Source organism: Suncus etruscus, chromosome 11 (genome assembly GCF_024139225.1).
Source record: "Suncus etruscus isolate mSunEtr1 chromosome 11, mSunEtr1.pri.cur, whole genome shotgun sequence".
In the NCBI taxonomy this organism is placed as follows: domain Eukaryota; kingdom Metazoa; phylum Chordata; class Mammalia; order Eulipotyphla; family Soricidae; genus Suncus; species Suncus etruscus.
Genome location: NC_064858.1, coordinates 74,894,608 through 74,917,050, shown reverse-complemented (window position 1 = coordinate 74,917,050; position 22,443 = coordinate 74,894,608). Strand labels below are relative to the sequence as shown.

The following is a 22,443-nucleotide window of genomic DNA, read 5'->3' as shown; positions in this document are numbered from 1 at the left end:
GTATCCACGTTTCAGTGCAAATTATTTACACACTGCTGAAGGGGCAGGACAGGAAGGAGTAGGAGGTGACTGAAAGTGACACGGGTTCACAGCTGTTCAATGGCCTCGCTTCAGAGGCTGGGAGAATGGGGGACGCTGCTGGACCCTCTCCCACATCCCCGTTTTCCACATCACTACAGCTGCCCTTGCACCGCCAACTCACTTCAGCTCTAAGCAGGGAGGAGAAAGGCCTTGACAACCCTGCCGCAAATTCAGCGTGGGCAGGCAGCGCTGGCAGGAGGATGGGGACTCTAGGACCAGGAGAAAGGGGACAGGGGGAAAGTGGGTAGAGGGGAGCCTGGGCGACCCAGGGCAGAGGCGAGGCAGGGTCTGGCAGCCCCGCGGGAGACAGGGCGAGTCTTTCTCTCCTCTTGGGCAGGGGAGGGGCAGTGCAACTGGGGTCTCCCACGGAGAGGGAGGGAGGTAGGTCCGGGCCGTCCTCCCGAGGACCAGAGGGCGCGAGTGGTGTGTATGTATGAGGAGACCCCAGGTGGGAGGTGGGGAACCGGTCGGAGGGTCCGCCGAGCACCGCGGGCGAGCCGAGCGTGGCTGGAGGTGGGCACGACGGAGCTCGGGCCCCAGCGAGGAGTCCGCGGGGCCGGGCCGCAGAGCGAGTCCGCGCGGCGCCTACAGACATTCGTGCAGCACGCGCGTGTGCGTGCAGTTGCGGCAGCTGACGTGGCAGCACCAGTGGAAGGTGCAGTTGCAGCGCTCGGTGACGCGCTGCGTGCGCGTGCGGTGGCCCCGACCGCAGCAGAGCAGCTCGCAGCCGTCCAGCGCGGGCGACGAGCTGTTGCAGGCGCGCCCGGCCGTGCCCGCCGTGCCCAGGCGCCCGCTGGAGGCGCAGAAGTTGGGCGACTTCTCGAAGTAGACGAGGTCGTGCGGGGAAGGCGGCTTGTGCGCGGGGTCCTCGGGCTCGAGGCGCAGGAGCTCGGCCCGCGACGCGCGGTTGCTGCCGCGGTTGCCGTAGAGGACGCGCGAGGCCCCGTCGAAGCGGTCGCGCAGCACGTCCCCGACGGCCCGCAGCGTGGGCAGCCGCATCCAGCATGTGCGGACCGTGCAGGAGCCCGACATCCCGTGGCACTTGCACTCCTGGCGCATCTCCGAGAACACGGTCTGGGGAGGGGGTGTCGGGTGCGAGAAAGGGGGTCACGGGGCTCGCCCCAGCAGAGCCGCCCGCCGGCCCAGCCACTGCCCCCGCTCGGGCGCCGCCGGAAATTCGCAAAGATGCCGCCCGGCTGGCCCGGACAAGCTCGGGACTGCAGACCCCAGGTCGGCTCAAGCTGCCGCCAGAGACGTAGTCTCGCCTGATTCTCTTTGCTTGTTCTGTTCTGTTTTGTTTTGGGGCCACTTCCGTCTGCGCTCAGGGGCTACTCCTGGTTCTGTGCTCAGAAATCTCTCCTGCCAGGCTCGGGGACCTCTAGGGATTCCGGAGATCAAGCCCGGGCTTGGCTGTACGCATGCAAGGCAAACGCCCTACCCACTGTGCTATCGCCCTGGCCCCTCTGCCTTATTCTTGATTGAGGCAATGGAGGGACTGCAGGCATTGCTTTCTATGAATTGCATGACTTGTTTCCCTTCTTTTAGCTCCGTGCTTCGGATCACTCCCGGAGACATCGCCCTCCAGGAGAGATCCCTGAACAAGAGAGCAAGGTGTTAGCCCTGAGCATATCCCAAAAACATGGCCCCAAAACAAAAACAGCTCGCGCTCCAGCCTTTCGAGCGAGCTGACCACCTAGGTGGTATGGCTTTTAACCTCGGATTCTACCTGCGTTCAGTACAGGCATCCTTTTACCCTCAGCCACTACCTTTCCTTTTCTGCCTTCCACATTGCACCCCTCCCTCCACGCCTTCTATTTTCCCAGGAGGACTTTCACACACTCTACCCGTTTTGTCCTGAGGCTAATCTCCCCCTTGCCCTACGCCTCTGCAGGGGCACGGAAAACCCTGCTTTTAACCTGGAGCCGCAAGCCCTCATACACGGCTCACCATGCGGCCTGCCTCGTTGTTGTGAAGGTTCATGAGGAAACGCAGGTCCCGGCCCTTCTCTCCCGAGTCCACAAATTCGCGGCCAAAGACTCGGCCGAAGTCGATGTTGTCACTGCAGCCACCCCAGTGCCAGTCAGGGCCCCCAGGTCCACGCCGCCTGTAGTCGCACGTGCAGGACTCGATGGAACCCTCCGAACAGGAGCGAGCCACCGAATGGGTTACCCCTGCTGAGGTGATGGCGAAGATAAAGGCTGTTTCCCTGCAACCTGTGGGAGAAGAAGCCAGAATCAACTACAACCTAGGCGGGAGTCACCCTTACTCTCAGTGCAGGGCTTGGGACCCTGGAGTCCTGAGTCCTATACAGCTAGTCTGAGAGCCAGGGGGAAGGGATCTGGATCTCCAGGAAAGCTTGGGTGTAGAAATCAACTGCTTAAAGTTCTGCAGTGGAACTGGGATGGCCCAAGGGAAGTTAAAAAGAGGGGAACAGAAAACCCTGCCAAAATCTGTCTGCAGCCCAAATTTTGGGTCTATGTCAGCCTTGCTGGACTGAGATAAGCTTCCCTGTACCAGCAGAGTGATTCCCCCTGCCTCTGAGAGGGAGAGCCGCCACTTGTTCAGAACTCTCTTTTTCTGGGCAGCCCTCAGTAAAGTTCCACTTGAAAGAGCCTGGTCCAAGGAGCCTGGCTCAAAGCTACTGCTGGGTTGATCTTAGGACCTTGCAGGTGCCTGGGACATTGCACCTGCAATCCCCTGTCCCTGCCCTGGGGGTGGCCCTGAGTTCCACCTGGTCCTAGAAGCTTGGCCCTACTGGTACCCACCTCTGTTGACAATTTTGCCGAAGAGGTGGGGCCCTGCAGCCGTGGGACAGTTCCATCGGCGGTTCCGGAACTGCCATTTGCACTCTCGAACAGCACTCTGCAGCCCCCCACTCACGCTGTGCAGGATCCCAGGGTTCTGGCGGATAAGCCTTCGCTGTTTGCGGCTCAGCAGCTGAAGACTTGGCTCCAGCACCAGTTGCAGACTCTTGGAGTCAGTCAGCAGGTTTGTAGAGGAGGCCACGTTGACGATGCCCCTGGTGAGATGCAGGAGAGGCTCATACTCGGAAGGTCCTGCACCCTAACCAAGAGTCAGCGCCCACCCTGTGGCGCTTCTGGGCATTATGTGCTCGGAGAGCGGCTAGACATAGGAGTACTGCTGCTACTCCCGGGTCACTAGGGCATCCAGACTTTTGTTTAATAGTATCTGTTGATGAGATAGTCAGAAAGTTTCTGAATAGCCCTGAAGTACTAAATAGGACCCTGGACAGGGGAGAGTCAGAGGTTGAAGGAGACGCCTATCTACCTTGGCTCAAAGCTGATTCTCTGAAGCCCTGGAAAAGAAATCCTGCAGCCCATCCATGTTCACCCCAACTTGTGGAATCTTAGCAGATCCACCCTCTTCTTGCCTCCTTTCTCAGCATCCCTCAGCCCTTCACTCCCTGCATCAGGCAACCTGTGGTAGGGCTTAGGGTTCAAGGAAGAAGGAAGGGAGTGAGTGGGAAGGGGCTGCCTGCCTGGCATATGATGGAGCCTGCAGGCTCATCAAGTACCCCGTCTCAGCCTAGCAGGATTCTCAGGAACACCCCTGCCTCAGAGCACCCCATGGAGTGAGTCCAGGAGGAGAGTCAAAAAGCCGGAGGAAGCCCGTCTGACCCTGGAGGGTGGGGCTGAACGGAACTGGCTCTGCGCGCTGGGGCATGTGGTGACCCGGCACTCGCTCACTTACCACCATCGACCGCTGCTGTTCGCGGCCAGAGCTGCGGGCAGAGCGGCCAGCACCAGCACCAGCGCAGCAGCCACCCAGCGGGGCAGCGGCACCCAGCGCCCCATGGCCTGCCCGGCCTGGCCTCCCTGGTGCAGCCGGGCGGCGGTGGCGGCGGCCCGCGACGGTGGGGCTGGACGCGGCGGTGGCGGCGGTGGCGAGCGCGAGTTCCCAGTCTGGGTCTTGCTGCCCCGGGGGCGGGCAGCGGGCAGCCGGGCTCTGGGTCCCAGCTGGTCGGCTGAGCCTCTTATAGCTTCGCGGCGGACTGGAGTGACGGCAGGAGGCTGCCCCGCCGGGCCGCACTGGGGCACTGGGGCGCCCCGGTCAGGGGAGCGCAGACAATGGGCCGGGGACGGGGCCGTGGCTCCCGCCCGTCTGAGCCCAGAGCTGGCGGGCTGGCCGTCGGGGTTCACCCCCGCCCCCTGCCTGGTGCCCCCGCCTCCGGGCCTGCACCGGCCGCCGACCCCTCCCCTGGAGACGCCCTCCCACGCGCGCCCGCCGGCAGCCGCGTCCGCTAGAGGGCGAGGCGGCAACGCTTTGGGGCGACACCAGCCGCTTTGCAGCCCGGCGGCTCGGTCCCCTCGACGTACCCCGGGCCCCGCTCCCTCTCCTCCCATTCCCCAGTGGAAGAAGGGACACTGGTTCTGAGCAGGGTCCCTGGCCCGGAGGGCGCCCCGCGGGGAATAGGGGGGAACGGTGCCCCGCGGTCAAGGAAATCCCTGAAATATAAAGATAGCACGGTAATAATATCCAAAGACATTAAGATGTGGGGCAGGAGGATCAGCCCGTGGTAGCAAGTTTGCCGCAAAGAGCAGGGAAGTGTATTATGGCAAACAGAGAAGGGGCCACTGTGACAATGACAGTTGGGGATGATCACTCAGGACAAGAACTGGGTGCTAAAAGGAGATAAAGTGATATGCATGACACCCCTTCAGTAACACTATTGCAAGCCACAGTGTCTAAAAGAAAAAAGGGGGGGGGGCGGAGAGATAGCACGGCGTAGTGCGTTTGCCTTGCACCCAGCCAATCCAGGACAGATGTTGGTCCTGAATCCCGGCATCCCATATGGTCCCCCGTGCCTGCCAGGAGTCATTTCTGAGCGCCGCGGGGTGAGACCCCTCAAAAAAACAAAAACAAAAACAAAAAACAAAAACAAAAAAAAAAAAGGAAAAAAGGAAAAAAGGAAGACAGAGAAAAAAGAAAATTGTCTGCCACAGAGGTGGGAGTGGGGTAGGAGAGAGTGCAGGACGAGGGCAGGAAGGTAACTGGGGACATTGGTGGAAGGACATGTAACTGTGTATCTCACGGTGATTCCATTAAATTATTTTTTTAACTGAAAGAGGAAGTCCCTGGATGTTTGGAGGGTGAACTGGACAAACACCCTGGAAAGACACGAGGCAGTGGCTGTGCTTCTAAACTGGAGAGAGCACCATAGGGGCTCCATGTGTGTCTGTGGGGGGAGGACATGCACAGGACAATGCAAATATAAGTATGCTTGTCCTGTAAGAATGTGGTGGGGGGGGCCGGGCGGTGGCGCTGGAGGTAAGGTGCCTGCCTTGCCTGCGCTAGCCTAGGATGGACCGCGGTTCGATCCCCCGGCATCCCATATGGTCCCCCAAGAAGCCAGGAGCAACTTCTGAGCGCATAGCCAGGAGTAACCCCTGAGCGTCACAGGGTGTGGCCCAAAAACCAAAAAAAAAAAAAAGAATGTGGTGGGGGCCGGCGAGGTGGCGCTAGAGGTAAGGTGTCTGCCTTGCAAGCGCTAGCCAAGGAAAGATCGCGATCGCGGTTCGATCCCCGGCGTCCCATATGGTCCCCCCCCAAACCAGGGGCAATTTCTGAGTAACCCCTGAGCATCAAACGGGTGTGGCCTGAAAAAAAAAAAGATTTATTTGGGGCCGGAGAGATAGCATGGAGGTAAGGTGTTTGCCTTTCATGCAGAAGGTCATTGGTTCGAATCCCGGCGTCCCATATGGTCCCCGTGCCTGCCAGGAGCAATTTCTGAGCACGGAGCCAGGAAAAACCCCTGAGCATTGCCGGGTGTGACCCAAAAACCACACACACACACACAAAAAAAAGAATGTGGTGGACTGTGTTTACTCAGAGGGTATGTTCTGAAGAGGGATAGTAGGAATTTTTCCAAAGACTGAAAATTCAACTAGTCAGAAGGAGTAAAGAGTCATCTATCTCATCACAGCCACCACCTGGGACAGTGCATCATCCTTGTGTGTCTGGAAGAAGGTGACAGTTACTGATCAGAAGAAGCCCAGGAGGTAGACTGAGGGCTAGAGTGTCTGGAACTGTGTGAGGAGGCAGATGGATGAGTATGTGGGAGATTAAATATGTATATATGTGTCACCCTGCCCTTGTACCTTGTGTCATTCTATGCTGTGTCATGCTGTGCCATGTGTCAATCTGTGGATGTCATTGACTAAGATAGATGAGTGTACAACCAGGGTGATACCAGACCCTCTTCTGTAATCATGTTGATGTTAGACATTCTTTTTTTCCCCCTGGGCTTTTTCTTGGTTTTTTTCCTCACATAGGTACTGCCACATGGTCATCATGTCCTCCCTCCCACTGAATACACAGATCCCCTGTGTATCTCTTTCCTTACCTCTCCCCTCTCATGGACCTTGCACAGGCTCACCTGATTTAATCCCTAACATCCCATAAAGTTGCTACAGCCTGCCTGGAGGGATTCTTGAGTACAGAGCCAGGAATAAATCCTGAGTACCACTGGGTGTTATCCAAACACACACAAAAAAATTTTTATTTTCCTTATGGGCATTTTAGAATGGTCCACATATCTTCCAAGGCTTTCCTACAAAATGGGGCTGTCCCGAGCCCCTGATAATAGAATAGTTTCCCTTTATAGGTTCCAAAAAAAGGTTGGGAAGGCACCAATATTTTCATGCGGGGTGTTTCAGGAGACTGAAGGTTCCTAAAAGTCTAGGGCCGGACCAATAGTACAGCAGGTTGGGTACTTGCCTTGCCCAGGCTGATCCTGATTTGATACCCAGCAACACAGAAGCAGTTCTTGGAGCACTAATAGGAGTAATTCCTGAGTACAGAGTCTGGAGTAAACCTTGAGCACTGCTGGGTGTGGTCCCTAAACCAAAATAAGTGAAAAGAGAGACCTGGGTTGGCCCTGTGCAAGGGAAATGCCCTACCCACTGTACTAATCACTCCAGCCCCATGGGTCTGAATCTAATAAATTAATTAATAGCAGAGCTGGGTTAAAACAAACAGAATATATTTGTTTTGGGGGGTCATACCTGGCAGTGCTCAGAATCTATTTCTGGTTTTGTTCCCAGAAGTGACCCCTGTATATACCAGGCACCATATTTGGTGTAGGGGATTCAAACCAGGGTTGGTTTCATGTGAGGCTAGCATTTTATTTTATTTTATTTATATTTTTGTTTTGGGGCCACACCTGGCAGCACTCAGGGATTACTCCTGGCTCTGTGGTCAGAAATCAGTCCTGGCAGGTTTTGGGAATCATATGGGATGCCAGGAATCAAACCTAGGTCCATCCCAGGTCAGTCACATGCAAGGCAAACACCCTACCACTATGCTATCCCTCTGGCTAGAGGCAAGTATTTTAAGCCCTGTGCTATCTGTCTAGCCCTCATACTTGTATATTCTATGAAGTAAATAATACAGGGGCTGGAGCAGTAGTATAGCGGGTAAGTCATTATTTGCCTTGTATGCAGCCAACCAGGGTTTGGACCTTGGCATTCCATAAGGTCCCCTGAGCACTGCCAGTAGTAACTTATGAGTGCAAAACCAGTAGTAATCCCTAATATTGCAAGATGTGGCTTAAAAAATAAAATAAAATAAAATAATACATAATACCAAATGAAGTCTGGTAGAGGCTGAAGATTATTTTTGATAGAAATATCCTTCCTAGCGGGGTCGGAGAGATAGCATGGAGGTAAAGCATTTACCTTTTATGCAAAAGGTTATCGGTTCAAATCCCGGCATCCCATATGGTCCCCCGTGCCTGCCAGGAGCAATTTCTGAGCACGGAGCCAGGAAAAACCCCTGAGCACTGCCGGGTGTGACCCAAAAACCACAAAAAAAAAAAAAAAAAAAAGAAAGAAAGAAAGAAATATCCTTCCTAGGGGCTGGAGCGGTGGTGCAAGGGGTAAGATGTCTGCCTTGCCCACACTAGCCTAGGACAGACCACGGTTCTATCCCTTGGCATCTCATATGGTCCCCCAAGTCAGGAGTGATTTCTGAGCGCATAGCCAGGAGTAACCCCTGAGTGTCACTGGGTGTGGCCAAAAAAAAAGAAAAGAAGGAAGGAAGGAAGGGAGGAAGGAAGGAAGGAAGAAAGAAAGGAAGGAAGGACGAAAGAAAGAAGGAAGGAAGGAAGGAAGGAAGGAAGGAAGAAAGGAAGGAAGAAAAGGAAGGAAGGAAGGAAGGAAGAAAGAAAGTATGAAAGAAAGAAAGAAAGAACAAAGAAAGAAAGAAAGAAGAAAAAAGAAAAAGAAAGAAAGAAAGAAAGAAAGAAAAAGAAAGAAGAAAGAAAAAGAAGAAAGAAAGAAAGAAAGAAAGAAGAAAGAAAAAGAAAGGAAATATTCTTCCTAAAAGCTAGAATTATAGTACAGCATGTAGGGCATTTGCTTTGCACACAGCGGACCCAGGTTCGATCCCTGGCATCCCATATGGTCCCCCAAGCCTGTCAGGGGCGATTTCTATTTTTTATTGTTTGTTTTGTGTTGAACAGTGGTCTGTCCTAGGCTAGCTCAGGCAAGGCAGATGTCTTACCATTTGCACCACCATGCCGGCCCCTCTGTTTTTATTCTTTTCTCATTTTACCTTACCAGGTTGTACCCATCAATGTGCAAGTAAGATATAACATCTCCCACCTGAAAAAAAAATTGAGGCTGGAGTGATAGTAGAGTGGGTAGTACAGTTGCCTTCTACTGGCCAGTATGGTTTGATCCCAGCACCACATATGGTCCCCAGAATCTGCCTGGGAGTGATCTGAGCACGATCAGGAGTAAGCAAGCCCTCAACACCACTGAACAGAAACTCCAAGACTCTTTATGACTTTATTATAATCAAAGATTGCCCTGCTTCTGATCTTTGGACCACACCTGGTGATGCTCAGAGGTTACTTCTGGCTCTGTGCTCAGAAATTGCTCCTAGCAGGCTCAGAGGACCATATGGGATGCCAGGAATCGAACCTGGGTCTGTTCTGAGTCAGCAGCATGCAAGGCAAATGCTCCACCACTGTGCTTTTGCTCCAGCCCCTGTTTCTGATATTTTATTTTATTTTGCTTTTTTGGCCACAGCCAGTGACACTCAGGGATTACTCCTGGCTATGTGCTCAGAAATCACTCCTGGCTTGGGGGAACATATGGGACACCGGGGGATCAAACCATAGTCTGTCCTAGGCTAGTGCGTGCAAGGCAGATGCCTTACCACTTTGCACCACTGTTCCAGCCCCTGTTTCTGATATTTTATTGCAAATCTCAAATGTTTCTTTAATCACCAATGCTGGCTTCCTTTCTTCATTTTTCCTTTCCACCCTAATCACACCTTTTAAGCCACTGCATCAGGCTGGTCTGTCTCAAGCTCAGCCACTTACCTACAAGCAACTCTGCAGTCAACTCATCTTCTCAGCCTGATCAGCCTTCCAGGAACAGCTGACACTGTTGATCATATTTCTTTCTTGAGATGTTTCCTTACTGGGCCTTGAATTTGCTGGCAGCTCATTTTTGGGGTCACCTGCTCTGGTTCCACCTTCAATGAATAACATTTTAGCATTTCCAGTTTAATCGGGGAGGGGGGTTTCCTCAGTCTAGACTTATTCCCTTGATGGATTGTCAATCTCATGCTCCATGATTTACATCTCAGGCCCTAAACTTGGGACTCACTCTCAAAATATGCACATTCCAACTGTCCTCCAGATTCCTTTATAAAAATTTATCTTATTTAAACACTGTGATTAAAAGGTTGCTCACAATACAGTTTTTTTTTTTCATAATTACAAAGTTGTTCATGATGGACTTCCAGTCATACAAGTCCTTCTGATTCTTTCCTCACTATAGCCTGCTCTTGCTTTAGTCTTTCCCAACTCAGTAAATGATAGCTTAATCATTTCTTTGCTTAGGATAAGAATCTTAGAGTCACCCTTTACTCATTTTTCTGAAACTCTTAGCCACATCAATCAATAAATCCTTTCCTTTTGTCCTCAAAATAGATGGAAAATCTGATCATTTATACCACTCTATTGCTGCAACACTAGTTAGAGCCACCAACTTCGCAAGACCTATTGCAAGATGGTGCTGGATAGTGCAGTGAGTAGGGCATTTATCTTGCATGCAACTGACCCAGATTCTATCCTCAACACTCCATATGGTCCACTGAGCACTGCAAGGAATGATCACTGAGCATAGAACCTGGAGTAAGTCTTGATCACCACCAGGGGTGGCCAAAAACAACAACACAACAAAAAATACATACACACACAAAAATATTCCAATAGATCCTACTCTCAACCCCTAACACTGCTTTGGGTAGAGTGCTTGCCTTGTATGCAGCCCACCCAGATTCAATCTCCACATGGCTCCCCAAGCTCTGCCAGAAGTGATCCCTGGGGCTGAAGTGATAGCACAGCAGGTAGGGCATTTGTCTTGCACATAACCAAGTCCGGTTCAATCCCCAGCATCCTATATGGTTCCCCCACACCAGAGCCTGCCAGGAGTGATTTCTGGGTTCAGAGCCAGGAGTAACCCCTGAGGGCCAAGGAGTGTGACCCCCCCCCAAAAAAAGGGGGAAAAAATAACAGTTAGGAGTAAGCTCTGAGCACTGCTTGCTATGGCCCTAAAACCAACCCCCACCCTACCCCATAAAAGCTCCCTTACTTCTAAGATTGTCCCCCACAGACTAGTTTCCACACAGCATTCAATGCCATTATTTTGAACAGAAATCAGATAATTTATTCCTCTATTCAGAATTTCCTTCAGTGTCCGGAGTGATAACACAGTGGGTAGGGCTTTTGCCTTGCACATGGCTGACCCTAGGTTTGATCCGTATCCCATATGGTCCCCCAAGCCCGTCAGGAGCGATTTCATTTTTCTTTTTTCTTTTTTGGTTTTTGGGTCACACCAGGCAGTGTTCAGGGGTTATTCCTGAGTGTAGGCTCAGAAATCGCTCCTGGCAGGCTCGTAGGACCATATGGGATGCCGGGATTCAAATCACCATCCTTCTATGTGCAAGGCAAATGCCCTACCTCCATGCTATCTCTTCAGCCCCATCAGGAGCGATTTCTGAGTGCAGAGCCATGAGTAACCCCTGAGAGCAGTAGGTTGTGGCCCCAAAACAAAAACAAAAACAAAAATTTCCAGCAATTACTTATTTCAAATAAAAAGTCAAAAATCTTTACCATGGCCTACAATGCTCTACATAATCGTGTTCCTTGCTCAGCTTCCTTCCCTGCTTCTCATTTCTGTGATCTCTTTCCTTAAATCACACTGGCTCCTTGCTCATTCCTTGAGCATACAAGTAGGTTCTAGTTTTAAGATCTTAGAATCTGTTTGCTTTATTTTCTGTCTCCTTAAATGACCTTTCTGAAATACCTTTAAGGCTTTGTTCCTAGATGTTTCTCCCTTAAAGAAAATAGAATTCCACATCCTATCTCCTTTACCTCCTCTTTTTGTGGGGGTGTAGGATGGTTTGGGGCCATAACAGGGGGTGCTCAGGAGTCACTTCCAGTGGTGTTTGAAGGACCATATTGTAGTATGAACTTAAATTGACCATATACAAAGCCAATTCTTTCTCTCTTTCTTTCTTTCTTTCTTTCTTTCTTTCTTTCTTTCTTTTTTCTTCTTTCTTTCTTTCTTTCTTCTTTTTTCTTTCTTTCTTTCTTTCTTTCTTTCTTTTTCTTTCTTTTCTTTCTTTCTTTCTTTTTTCTTTCTTTCTTCTTCTTTCTTTCTTTCTTTCTCTTTCTTTCTTTCTTTTTTTTTTTTTTTTTTTTTTTTTTGTTTTTTGGGTCACACACGGCACTGCTCAGGGGTTATTCCTGGCTCCATGCTCAGAAATTGCTCCTGGCAGGCACAGGGGACCATATGGGACGCCGGGATTCGAACTGATGACCTCCTGCATGAAAGGCAAATGCCTTACCTCCATGCTATCTCTCCGGCCCCTCTTTCTTTCTTTCTTTCTTTCTTTCTTTCTTTCTTTCTTTCTTTCTTTCTTTCTTTCTTTCTTTCTTTCTTTCTTTCTTTCTTTCTTTCTTTCTTTCTTTCTTTCTTTCTTTCTTTCTTTCTTTCTTTCTTTCTTTCTTTCTTTCTTTCTTTCTTCTTTCTTTCTTTCTTTCTTTCTTTCTTTCTTTCTTTCTTTCTTTCTTTCTTTCTTTCTTCTTCTTTCTCTTTCTTTCTTTCTTTCTTTTTCTTTCTTTCTTTCTTTCTTTCTTTCTTTCTTTCTTCTTCTTTCTTTCTTTCTTTTCTTTCTTTCTTCTTTCTTTCTTTCTTTCTTTTCTTTCTTTCTTTCTTTCTTTCTTTCTTCTCTCTTTCTTTCTTTTTCTTTCTTTCTTTCTTTCTTTTCTTTTCTTTCTTTCTTTCTTTCTTTTCTTTCTTTCTTTCTTTCTTTCTTTCTTTTCTTTCTTTCTTTCTTTCTTTCTTTCTTTCTTTTCTTTTCTTTCTTTCTTTCTTTCTTCTTTCTTTCTTTCTTTCTCTTTCTTTCTTTCTTTCTTTTCTTCTTTCTCTTTCTTTTCTTTCTTTTTCTTTCTTTCTTTCTTCTTTCTCTTTCTTCTTCTCTCCTTTCTTCACATCTAGCAGTGCTCATGTCTGACTCCCAGCTCTGTGTTCAGGGGTCATTTCTGATGGGGCTTGGTGAACTATATGGATGCTGAGGATCAAACCCAGGTTGGCTTTCTGCAAGGCAATACCTTGCAGAGTACTTTACTCTGACACCCCCCCCCACTTCCTAACTCTCTCTGACTTCTGCTTTCTTTCTTTCTTTTTTTTTTTTTAATTTATTTTGGAAGGGGAGGGAAAGAGTTTGGTCACATCTTTTTTTTTTAGAAATCACTCCCTATGGGGCTGGAGCAATAGCACAGCAGTAGGGTGTTTGCCTTGCACAAAGATGACCCAGAACAGACCTGAGTTAGATTCACTGCATCCCATATGGTCCCCTGAGACTGACAGGAGCCATTTCTGAACACAGAGCCAGGAGTAACTTCTGAGCAATGCCAGGTGTGAACCAGACAACCCCCTCAAAAAAAGAGAGAGAAATCACTCCCTAGTGATATTTCAGGGGTCATGGTCTGGGAATCAAAACTGGGCCTTAGAGATGGAGTGATAGCACAGCTATAGGACGTTTGCCTTGCATGCTGCCAACTTGAAATGGACCCACATTCTATTCCCAGCATCCCATATGGTCTCCTGAGTCTACCTGGGGCGATTTCTGAGTGCAGAGCAAGGAGTAACTCCTGAGAGTCGCTAGGTGTCATTCTAAAAACAAAAACAAACAAAAGGCTGGAGAGATAGCATGAAGGTAAGGCATTTGCCTTGCATGCAGAAGGACGGTGGTTTGGATCCCAGCATCCCATGTGGTCCCCCAAGCCTTCCAGGAGCGATTTCTGAGTGTAGAGCCAGGAGTAATCCCTGAGCGCCACCGGTTTGACCCCCCAAAACAGAAACAAACAAAAAACTGGGCTTCCCCAGCCCTTTGATACATTTCTCCCAACCTGATTTAGTTTTTTTTTTTTGGGGGGGTGGGTCACACCCGGCATTGCTCAGGGGTTACTCCTGGATCCACGCTCAGAAATCGCTCCTGGCAGGCTCGGGGGAGGGGGGGGACGACCATATGGGATGTTGGGATTCGAACCAATGACCTTCTGCATGCAAGGCAAACGCTTTACCTCTATGCTATCTCTCCGGCACCTGATTTAGTTTTTATGTGTCATTTTGATCTTTAAATGCTTGATGGAGTGATAGCACAACAGTAGGACATTTGCTTTGCGCATGGCTGACCCTGTCCGGGATTCGCTTCTTGGCATTCCATATGCAATGCGCCCCCCCCCCCAATGCCTACCAGGAGTAATTTTTAAGTGCAGAGCCAGGAATAAATAAGCCATGAGCACTGCCAAGAATGGCAAAAACGGGGCCGGGCGGTGGCGCTGGAGGTAAGGTGCCTGCCTTGCCTGCGCTAGCCTAGGACGGACCGCGGTTCGATCCCCCGGCGTCCCATATGGTCCCCCAAGAAGCCAGGAGCAATTTCAGAGCGCATAGCCAGGAGTAACCCCTGAGCGTCACAGGGTGTGGCCCAAAAACCAAAAAAAAAAAAAAAAAAGAATGGCAAAAACAAAAACAACTTAAAGTAGGGACCTGAGAAATAGCTCAACAGGCTATTTGCATGCCTGAGGCCTGGGTTTCCTCTCTACTACCATAGTCTCTACAGCATCCTTGGAAGTAAGCTTCACGCACACTTTTGTGTGGGCCCCAAACAAACAAAACATAATAAATTCTTGACATAGAAGACTAGTAGCAAGACATTGCCCACCATCTCCTAGGACTAAGAAAAATAGGGAAACGCTGATGAGGTAAGGGGTTTTACCCTGACGTTAGTTGAAGGAGCAGTGCTAGTTTATTGGGTAGGAGAGCCTGTTTTCCTCCGATGTACCAGCAGGCGGCTCTGTCTCCTTGGGCTGCGAGTTCTGTCTCGGTGGTAATCCCACATGTTTGCTGGGGTCAACGACTGAATGTGGGGGTTTCCCGGAGTCTAGCATCGTAGAACTTCGACCCTTTGGTGCCTCCGGTTGGTGGCCCAAGGAGCTGCAGCAGAATTAGCGTGAGAGGCAGAGGGTGGGCAGCGCAGCTGAGCTCACTGCGGCAAGCGCATCCATCCCTCCCAGGCCTATAATTTGGGTTCCCCATGCCTGGCCGCCCCTATCAGTGGCTCAGCAATAGATGAGTCACTCGGGACCCTGGGCCAAGGCAAACAGGGGGGAGGAGGAGATTCCCAAGACTGTGCTCAGCTTTAGCCACCGCCTCGTGTTGCTCTATTTCCCCCATCTCCAGGGGCCCCACTGTTTTTTTGCCCCCACCCTCCAGGGGCTCAGAGTGCTCTTCCGCTACAGCCCTTTTTCCCATGATGGTAGGGCAGCCTTTCATGCTTCTCCTAGAGGTAATTGGGACCACCTCACTCAAACTTCTTCCCTGTAGTAATGACTCCAAAATTCTTTCCCCCTCTTGTCAAGCCCCAGTTCTTGTCAAGGTCTCTCTGGTTCCCGCCCCTCGCCTTTTCTGGAGCTGGCCGCGTGCTTGGGGTATTAGGCAATGGGTGTGTACCCACAGCCTGCTCCAGGCCCCGCCTGCCCCACCATCCTCCAGCTCTGCGGGTCAGTGATCAGGCCAATCGGTCGGGCAGAGGGCACTGTGGGCCAGTGGAGGCCACCCAGGGTGCCCGCCTGTGGCCTCACTCCAATGTTGGACTTGTGCAGGGAGAGGGAATGGGAGTTTAGGTCTTTGAGTATGGGACAGGGTCAGAGAAAAGCTGGAACTACAGTTGTAGACTTGGACCTTCCATGGCACCTGACCACACTGCAGTCTGATACAGTCGAAGTGGAAGATACTTTCAATTGAAGGATTCAGCCATGTGGGGAGGAGTCACAAATGTCTTAGAGATAGCCTTGAAAGAAGAGGTGTACAAGAAACCTCAGTTTCTCTTCTTCCGCCATGAGTCTCAGGCTGAAGTGCAGAAATGACAAGGAACACTGCAGGGATCGCTGAATCCAGGTCTACAGATGGAAGTTATTGAGATAGGCTTGTAGATTTTGGTCCTCTTGAAAGTCACGTGCAGATTGATTTGTGGCCCCTAAATGAGAAGGATGGACACAGACTAAGGACACCTCCTGCTCCTCCATCATTAATGAAGAAATGGGAAGGCAGAGAGAAGAAGCTTTCTGTGGTCACATATGTCTAGTATCAGGAAGCAAGGCAATTGCACTTCCTCAGTCTGTTCTAGTACTCAAAATCCTCCATAAACACCCCTGCAGATGTTTTATTGGCACCAATCTGTCAAGTGGTTTTTTTCTCTACAGTTCAGGACAGGACCTACAGCAGAAGAGCATAGCAGAAGAGCATTGGTTACCCAGCTGCAGGGTCACCACCACCAAGGAAGAGATGACTGTGGCTGTGGGTTGCAGTCCTGTGGCTCTGCTTCCCTGGGGGCTTGTCTCTGAGTCAATGTGCCAGGCTTGGGCATACATACGGGGCCAGCCATGCCTTGGATTGTGGTCTGGCAGAGGTAGGTGGGGGGCGGCTGGGAAGCCTGGGGTCCCTCTCTGGCAAAAATAGTCCATGGTGGTTAGAGCTGGGAGGGTGAGTCAGGCGGGAGCATGATGGCACCTAACCCCTTCACTGCCGCTTAGGCTACCTTGGGCTGCTGTCTTGGTCTCTGCATCCTGAGAGTAGATTTCCTCCAGCTGTCATCAGTTTGAGATCCTGGAAACTGGAGCAGGTCTATGGGCTGCCTAAAGTGTAGAACTGGAATTCTTGGAAGGGCAAAGACTTTTGTGGGCAGGGAAGTCTGTGACCCAGCCTCTGTTAGGGCCAAATTCTGATTTGATCCTTCCCAAGAGACTGGCATAGGCTTAGTGGTGGGCAGAAGTCACTGCAGCCAGCCCAATGTCCTGTTCAAAGCCTGATCAGTTTTTGGTTCCACTGTTATCTGACTGGAGGTATTCTCCAGCTACTCTACTCTCTGTGCAGAAACTGAGGCAGAGAGAAATGAGAAAAGGCTTGCCACTTGCATCAGTTCCTGGCTCTCCAGCATGGGCCAGTACACCCTTTCCATAGCCTCGGAGACCCCAAAGCAGGTGAGAGAAAATCTAGCCACCATCCCCTTTAAATGGGGCCAAGCCTGTCATCAGGGGAGAGGGTGTGTGTATGTTGAAAGGAGGGGGAGCATCTGTGTTCCCTGGGTCAAGGCGGGTGCTTGGTGTGTGTGTGTGTGTGTGTGTGTGTGTGTGTGTGTGTGTGTGTGTGTGATGGGGTGGGGTGGGGTGGGGTGGGAATGCCTGGGGCTCGAGGAGGGGCTGCACTCCAACAGCCAAGACCGAACAGTCTTGAGCTCACCGAACAGAACAGAGAGTGGAGCCTGAGCTCCCAGCACTTCGCTCACCCGCTCACTCTCTTTCTCGATCACTCCCTCCCTTCTTCCCTCCCTCCCTCCCAGCTGCCGCTGGGGAAGCAGCGAAGAGGAGTGGCCCTACCCTGGAAGAATGCAGCTCTGCCAAGGCGGCAGAGCCTAAAGCAGTCACCCCAGGATTTGAGCAGCCCAAGCTGAGCCCAGGCCAACCCGTTTGCCCGGCAGAGTTGGACCCCGCATCTGAACATCTGAGGGACTGGAGGTAATCTGGAGGGTTGGGACCCCCACACAGACCCACATCCTCCCACGGGCAGAGGGAGCGGAGGAGCTGGAGATCTGTCAGAAATAAAGACAGCGAACACAGGAATGCTCCAGATCCAGATCCAGAGGTCAATGAATAAGAGAGCAAAGGGGTGGAGATGCAAACTGGGACCCACGGGTACTTGATGGACAGTTCGAAGAAAGGGGATCATGCGATTGGGAAAGGTGGAGGATGTGGAAGAGGACTCAGTCAGCCCCAATCCCTTCCAGGGGAGAAGGGTTCCCGCTCAATTTTTGCTGCACCTGGAGCCTCCCTCCTCCCTCCTGCTGACTAAGGGGGCCTAGTTGGGTGGGGGCCCGTTCCTCCACTCCGCTTCTGCAGGCTGGCTGCCTGCCTTCTCCCTGGCACCTGGAGGTGACATCGTCCCCACCCCTCAGTAGTGGGTAGTGGGGAACCCCCGCTCCTGACCACACTCCTTAGCTCTGGAACAGCCGAGGCTGTGTTGGATAGGGAAGCGAGTTTAAAAGGGGGTGAAGGGCGAAGTGGTGTTGCAGAGTGTATCTGAGCCTGTGTCCGAGGCATTGCATCTGGCTGGGTGGGCGACAGAGCTTCCAGGAGTCCCAGCGGCCAGGCTCCAACTCTTTCTCCAGGGCTGAGGAACTCCCTGAGCCAAGGTGGGGATGCATGATCCTGATGGTCTCCTTCGGGGAGGGATCAAAAAGGTTGGTGGACTGGCACCGAGGAGACAGGCTCCAGGAAGGGTCATCCTTCAGATGGAAGAGCCGCCCTAAGAGTCTCCCTGTCCTTCCGTAGACCCTGACCCGGCAGCCCACGGGGCCCTCGGCGGGCTTGGCCATGCCCTTGCTGGAGGAGCCCCGGCCCTGGCCTCCACCCTCGGGCCTCGCGGGGCTCCTGTTCCTGGCGCTGTGCAGTCGGTGAGCAAAGTCTTTCCCCCCAAGCCCAGAAAGCGAACGCGCCGACGCGGTGGGAGGGTGCCAGGTGTGGACCACAGACCCTTCAACAACGCCCTCTCGGTCCCTAGAGCCCTCAGCAATGAGATTCTGGGCCTGAAGCTGCCCGGAGAACCGCCGCTGACCGCCAACACCGTGTGTCTGACGCTGTCGGGCCTGAGCAAGCGGCAGCTGGGCCTTTGCCTGCGCAGCCCCGACGTGACGGCCTCGGCGCTCCAGGGCCTGCACATCGCTGTCCACGAGTGTCAGCACCAGCTCCGCGACCAGCGCTGGAACTGCTCCGCGCTCGAGAGCGGCGGCCGCTTGCCGCACCACAGCGCCATCCTCAAGCGCGGTGAGCCCGGCCGGGTTGGGGGGCCTCCCGGGAACACCCCCACCCCGCCTCCCCGAGGACTGTCGCTGCTCACCTGTCTGCACCCTGCGCCCTTTTCTGTCTCCCCTTCGTGCTGCCGGCAAGCCAGCTGGGGCTCTCCCCGTGGGCCCCCCTTTCCTGCCTGTGCCCGTTTGTTCCGGGTTGCACCTGTGAGCGAGATGCCCCCAGCCCCGAAAGCTTCAAAAGCCCCCTCTCCAGTCCTTCTCCAAATTCTCTCTCCCACTCTTAGGGACAAGCCCAGACTGGTGTCCCCAGAGCCTCAGCGGGGGTGGGGTGATACCCCCAACCGTTTAAGGGTTAAACCTACCCCCCTAATTGCCGGGGTTCCCAACTGCCAAAGCTGGGAACAAAGACCCTGATGGCTTTGAAGCTGGGGAGCAGCCCCCTTCTCTGTGCTGTGGGGGCCCCAGGTGACTCTCACCTGAGCAGGTGAGGAAGGACTGTAGAAGCCCCCAAACAGGTCAGTGCCGGCCTGGTCTAGGAGGCTTGGTCTGGTCTGGGAAGCAACCCTGCCTCTTGCCAGGCCATGCCAGCATTTGCTCCCATCTTGGGCTCCACTCTGGGAGGTGGGTAGGACTGTGGGGACTATAGGGTTAATAGGCAGCTGCCATCTACAGGGGAATTCCCAAGACGTGTGCAAACAGCTTCACCCCTGGAGGCTGGGTTGGGGGGGGATCAGGAGGATGGGCCCAGAGCCTTGCATCTTGGGGTGGGAGAGACCTGGCCTCTAAGGAGGTACTGCCTTTCATCTTTTCTAGGTTCCGAAGAGCCTTGCCTAAAAGCCAGTGAGGGACCCTCTCCTTCCCCACAGGGTCTGGTACAGGCGAAGGTTTGGATAGCTCTATAAGAAACATGTCTACCGAAGCCAGGGGGAATGTCTACCTAAGGTTGACATCCTGAGCTTCAGTGACACACACCCTAAACTTAACAAAGAAGCCAACATTTAAGGGGGCCTTAGGGAAAAATTGCCCGCATCTTGCTCCCCCTGTCAGGGTTTTATAGAGTAGGTTAAGATAAACATAAAGGGCAGTTTTGAAGGGCAAGCATACAGCTAGAAACTGGAAAGGGGAAGGACAATTCTGCAACTCCAGTGGTTGAGAGACTGATTAAAATAACTCTGAAGACATTGGAGCTATAGCACAGCGGGTAGGGCATTTGCCTTGCATGAGGTTGACCTGGGTTTGATCCCTGGCATTCTATATGGTCCCCGAGCCTGCCAGGAGTAATTTCTGAGTACAGAGTCAGGAGTAACTCCTGAGCACTGTGGAGTGTGGCCCAAAATACAAAAACAATAAAATAACCCTAAAGGGAAAGTTGGGTTAAAAAAAAAAAAGAACCCCAAATGCCTTTGCTTCACCCCACCCAAGTACCCTGCAGGGCTGGGGAATTTCTGAGGCTTTCAAATGTAGACGCATCTTCAAAGACCTCAGGACTCCCTCATAGTCACACCCTTCTACCCCCAGGGGCTTCCCCTCCAGGCTAGCTCTTTCATTCCCACCTGAACAACCCAGATTTAGCAGGTGAGAATGGGCCTCCATACTTTGTCTCTTCAGCCTCTCCCTTACTAGATTAGGAGACAAGACTCACTTTCTCTTCTTTCCAGACTTTCTCCTGAATTACTCAGCTGGTAAAGTCAATGTAGGCAATCAGCAGCCTTTGGTATTGGAGGATTATTGTTTATTTCCTTCTGCTTGTCAACCTCAACCTTAACTCCACCATCTTCGCCCCCTTTTCGTCCCCAGGCTTCCGTGAGAGTGCTTTTTCCTTCTCCATGCTGGCTGCTGGGGTCATGCATGCAGTGGCCACGGCCTGCAGTCTGGGGAAGTTGGTGAGCTGTGGCTGTGGCTGGAAGGGCAGTGGTGAGCAGGACCGATTGAGAGCCAAGTTGCTGCAGCTTCAGGCATTGTCTCGAGGAAAGAGTTTCTCCCACTCCCTGTCCAGCCCAGGGTCTGGCTCTGGCTCTAGCCCTGGCCCTCAGGACACATGGGAATGGGGTGGCTGTAACCATGACATGGACTTTGGAGAGAAGTTCTCTCGGGATTTCTTGGATTCCAGGGAAGCTCCCCGGGACATCCAGGCACGAATGCGAATCCACAACAACAGAGTGGGGCGCCAGGTACGTGTGTACTTGTTCTGGGTTTCTCTAGCTTTCAAAATCTGGCTGGAGAGCTAAGTGGAAGAGCATTGGAGGGTCCCTGCTTACCACCTAGGTGTCATCAGGCAAATTACTCCACACACAGTTTTGCATCTGTAAAGAGACTAATAGTTTCTGCCTGACATTGAGTAAGTGGGCAAATAGCACACTCAGCAGTATCATAGCCTTGGTAAGAGCTGACTACAGAAGAGCTACTATTGCATCTGCCTTCCTTATAGAATTTTGGGATGCTCTGGGACAAATCCCTCATTTTAGCAATGTTCACTCTGGAAAGTGATGGAGTCAGGACAACTGAAGTTGAGTCTCAAATCAACTCTTTACCAGCTCAGTTCTCTTGTCTGAAGATGAACTGAGCTCTGGCTTCAGTTCTCTGAACTGAAAATGAGGGAGTTGGTCTATCAGGCAGACTCTGGTGCTCCAGCTCTTTTGCTCTCCCTTGGCCATTCTGGCCCTGATGTCTATCTCCCGTTAATGCCCCCGCCAGTACTATAGGGCTCAGCTCTTTCGCTGCCCTGCCTCGAAGCTCTTCCCTTTCTCATGCTCTAGGTGGTCACTGAGAACCTGAAGCGAAAATGCAAGTGCCATGGCACATCAGGCAGCTGCCAGTTTAAGACCTGCTGGAGAGCGGCCCCAGAGTTCCGGGCTGTGGGAGCAGCGCTGAGAGAGCGGCTGGGCCGGGCCATCTTCATCGATACCCACAATCGAAACTCTGGGGCCTTCCAACCCCGCCTGCGTCCCCGTCGCCTTTCAGGAGAGCTGGTCTATTTTGAGAAGTCTCCTGACTTCTGTGAGCGAGACCCCACAGTGGGTTCCCCAGGCACTAGCGGCCGGGCCTGCAACAAGACAAGTCTCTTGCTGGATGGCTGTGGCAGCCTGTGTTGTGGCCGTGGGCACAATGTGCTCCAACAGACACGAGTTGAGCGCTGTCATTGCCGCTTCCACTGGTGCTGCTATGTGCTGTGTGATGAGTGCAAGGTGTCAGAGTGGGTCAACGTTTGTAAGTGAGGGGGCGCCTCAAGGTGGAAATGGGGAGGAGGGCCACCTTTCAGCCTGCTGCTCTGATTTCCATTCAGGGTCAATCTTAGGAACTGGAACTTCAAAATATTTATCTGGAAACAGCTTTGCAGGTGGTGGCAGAGATCGGGCAGTCTGTGATGTGAAGCCTATTCCTCAGGAAGAGGACCTGGAAGGAAGCTGACATCCCTCTGGCTCCCCCCATCCCTGCCCAGGGCATACCCTGCAGTGCTCAGGGGCTATTCCTGACTCTGTTACCAGGGGAGACTTTCTGGCAGTGCTAGGGAGACCATATTCATGCTGGAGGTTGACTACACTCAAGGCCTTATCCCCTTGTACTTTCTATCCATCTCTTCTTCTTGTCTTTCTTTCTCATTCGTCCCCTGCCCTTTCTTCTCTATCCCACACCTGTCTGTGCTTAAGGACTACCCCTGGCTCTGCACTCAGGGATCACTCCTGGCAGTACTCACAGGACCATATGTAGTGCTGGTGATCAAACCCAGGTTGGCTTTGTGCAAGGCAAAGTATACCCACTATACTAACTCCTTCCTTCCCTCCCTCCTTCCTCCCTCCCTTCCTTCCCACCTTCCCTCCCTCCTCCCTCCCTCCCTTCCTTCTCTCCTTCTCTCTCTCCCTTCCTTCCTTCCCTCCCTCCCTCCCTCCCTCCCTTCCTTCCTTCCTTCCTTCCTTCCTTCCTTCCTTCCTTCCTTCCTTCCTTCCTTCCTTCCTT

General features: G+C 52.1%; 2 protein-coding genes across 2 annotated transcripts; one reads left to right on the top strand and one right to left on the bottom strand.

The window, feature by feature from the left end:
• Nucleotides 1-666: 666 nt before the first annotated feature.
• Nucleotides 667-3,896, bottom strand: WNT1 (Wnt family member 1). Its single transcript, XM_049783525.1, has 4 exons — nt 3,793-3,896; nt 2,847-3,100; nt 2,029-2,294; nt 667-1,155 (listed from the first exon to the last, which is right to left on the bottom strand). Exons 1-4 carry the CDS (start codon nt 3,894-3,896, stop codon nt 667-669), a joined length of 1,113 nt encoding a protein of 370 aa, XP_049639482.1.
• A 13,289-nt stretch (nt 3,897-17,185) lies between these two features.
• Nucleotides 17,186-21,722, top strand: WNT10B (Wnt family member 10B). The gene is made up of 5 exons (XM_049783512.1): nt 17,186-17,200; nt 18,014-18,135; nt 18,243-18,505; nt 20,287-20,660; nt 21,246-21,722. Exons 2-5 carry the CDS (start codon nt 18,056-18,058, stop codon nt 21,702-21,704), a joined length of 1,176 nt encoding a protein of 391 aa, XP_049639469.1. The 5' UTR covers nt 17,186-17,200; nt 18,014-18,055; the 3' UTR covers nt 21,705-21,722.
• Nucleotides 21,723-22,443: the final 721 nt, after the last annotated feature.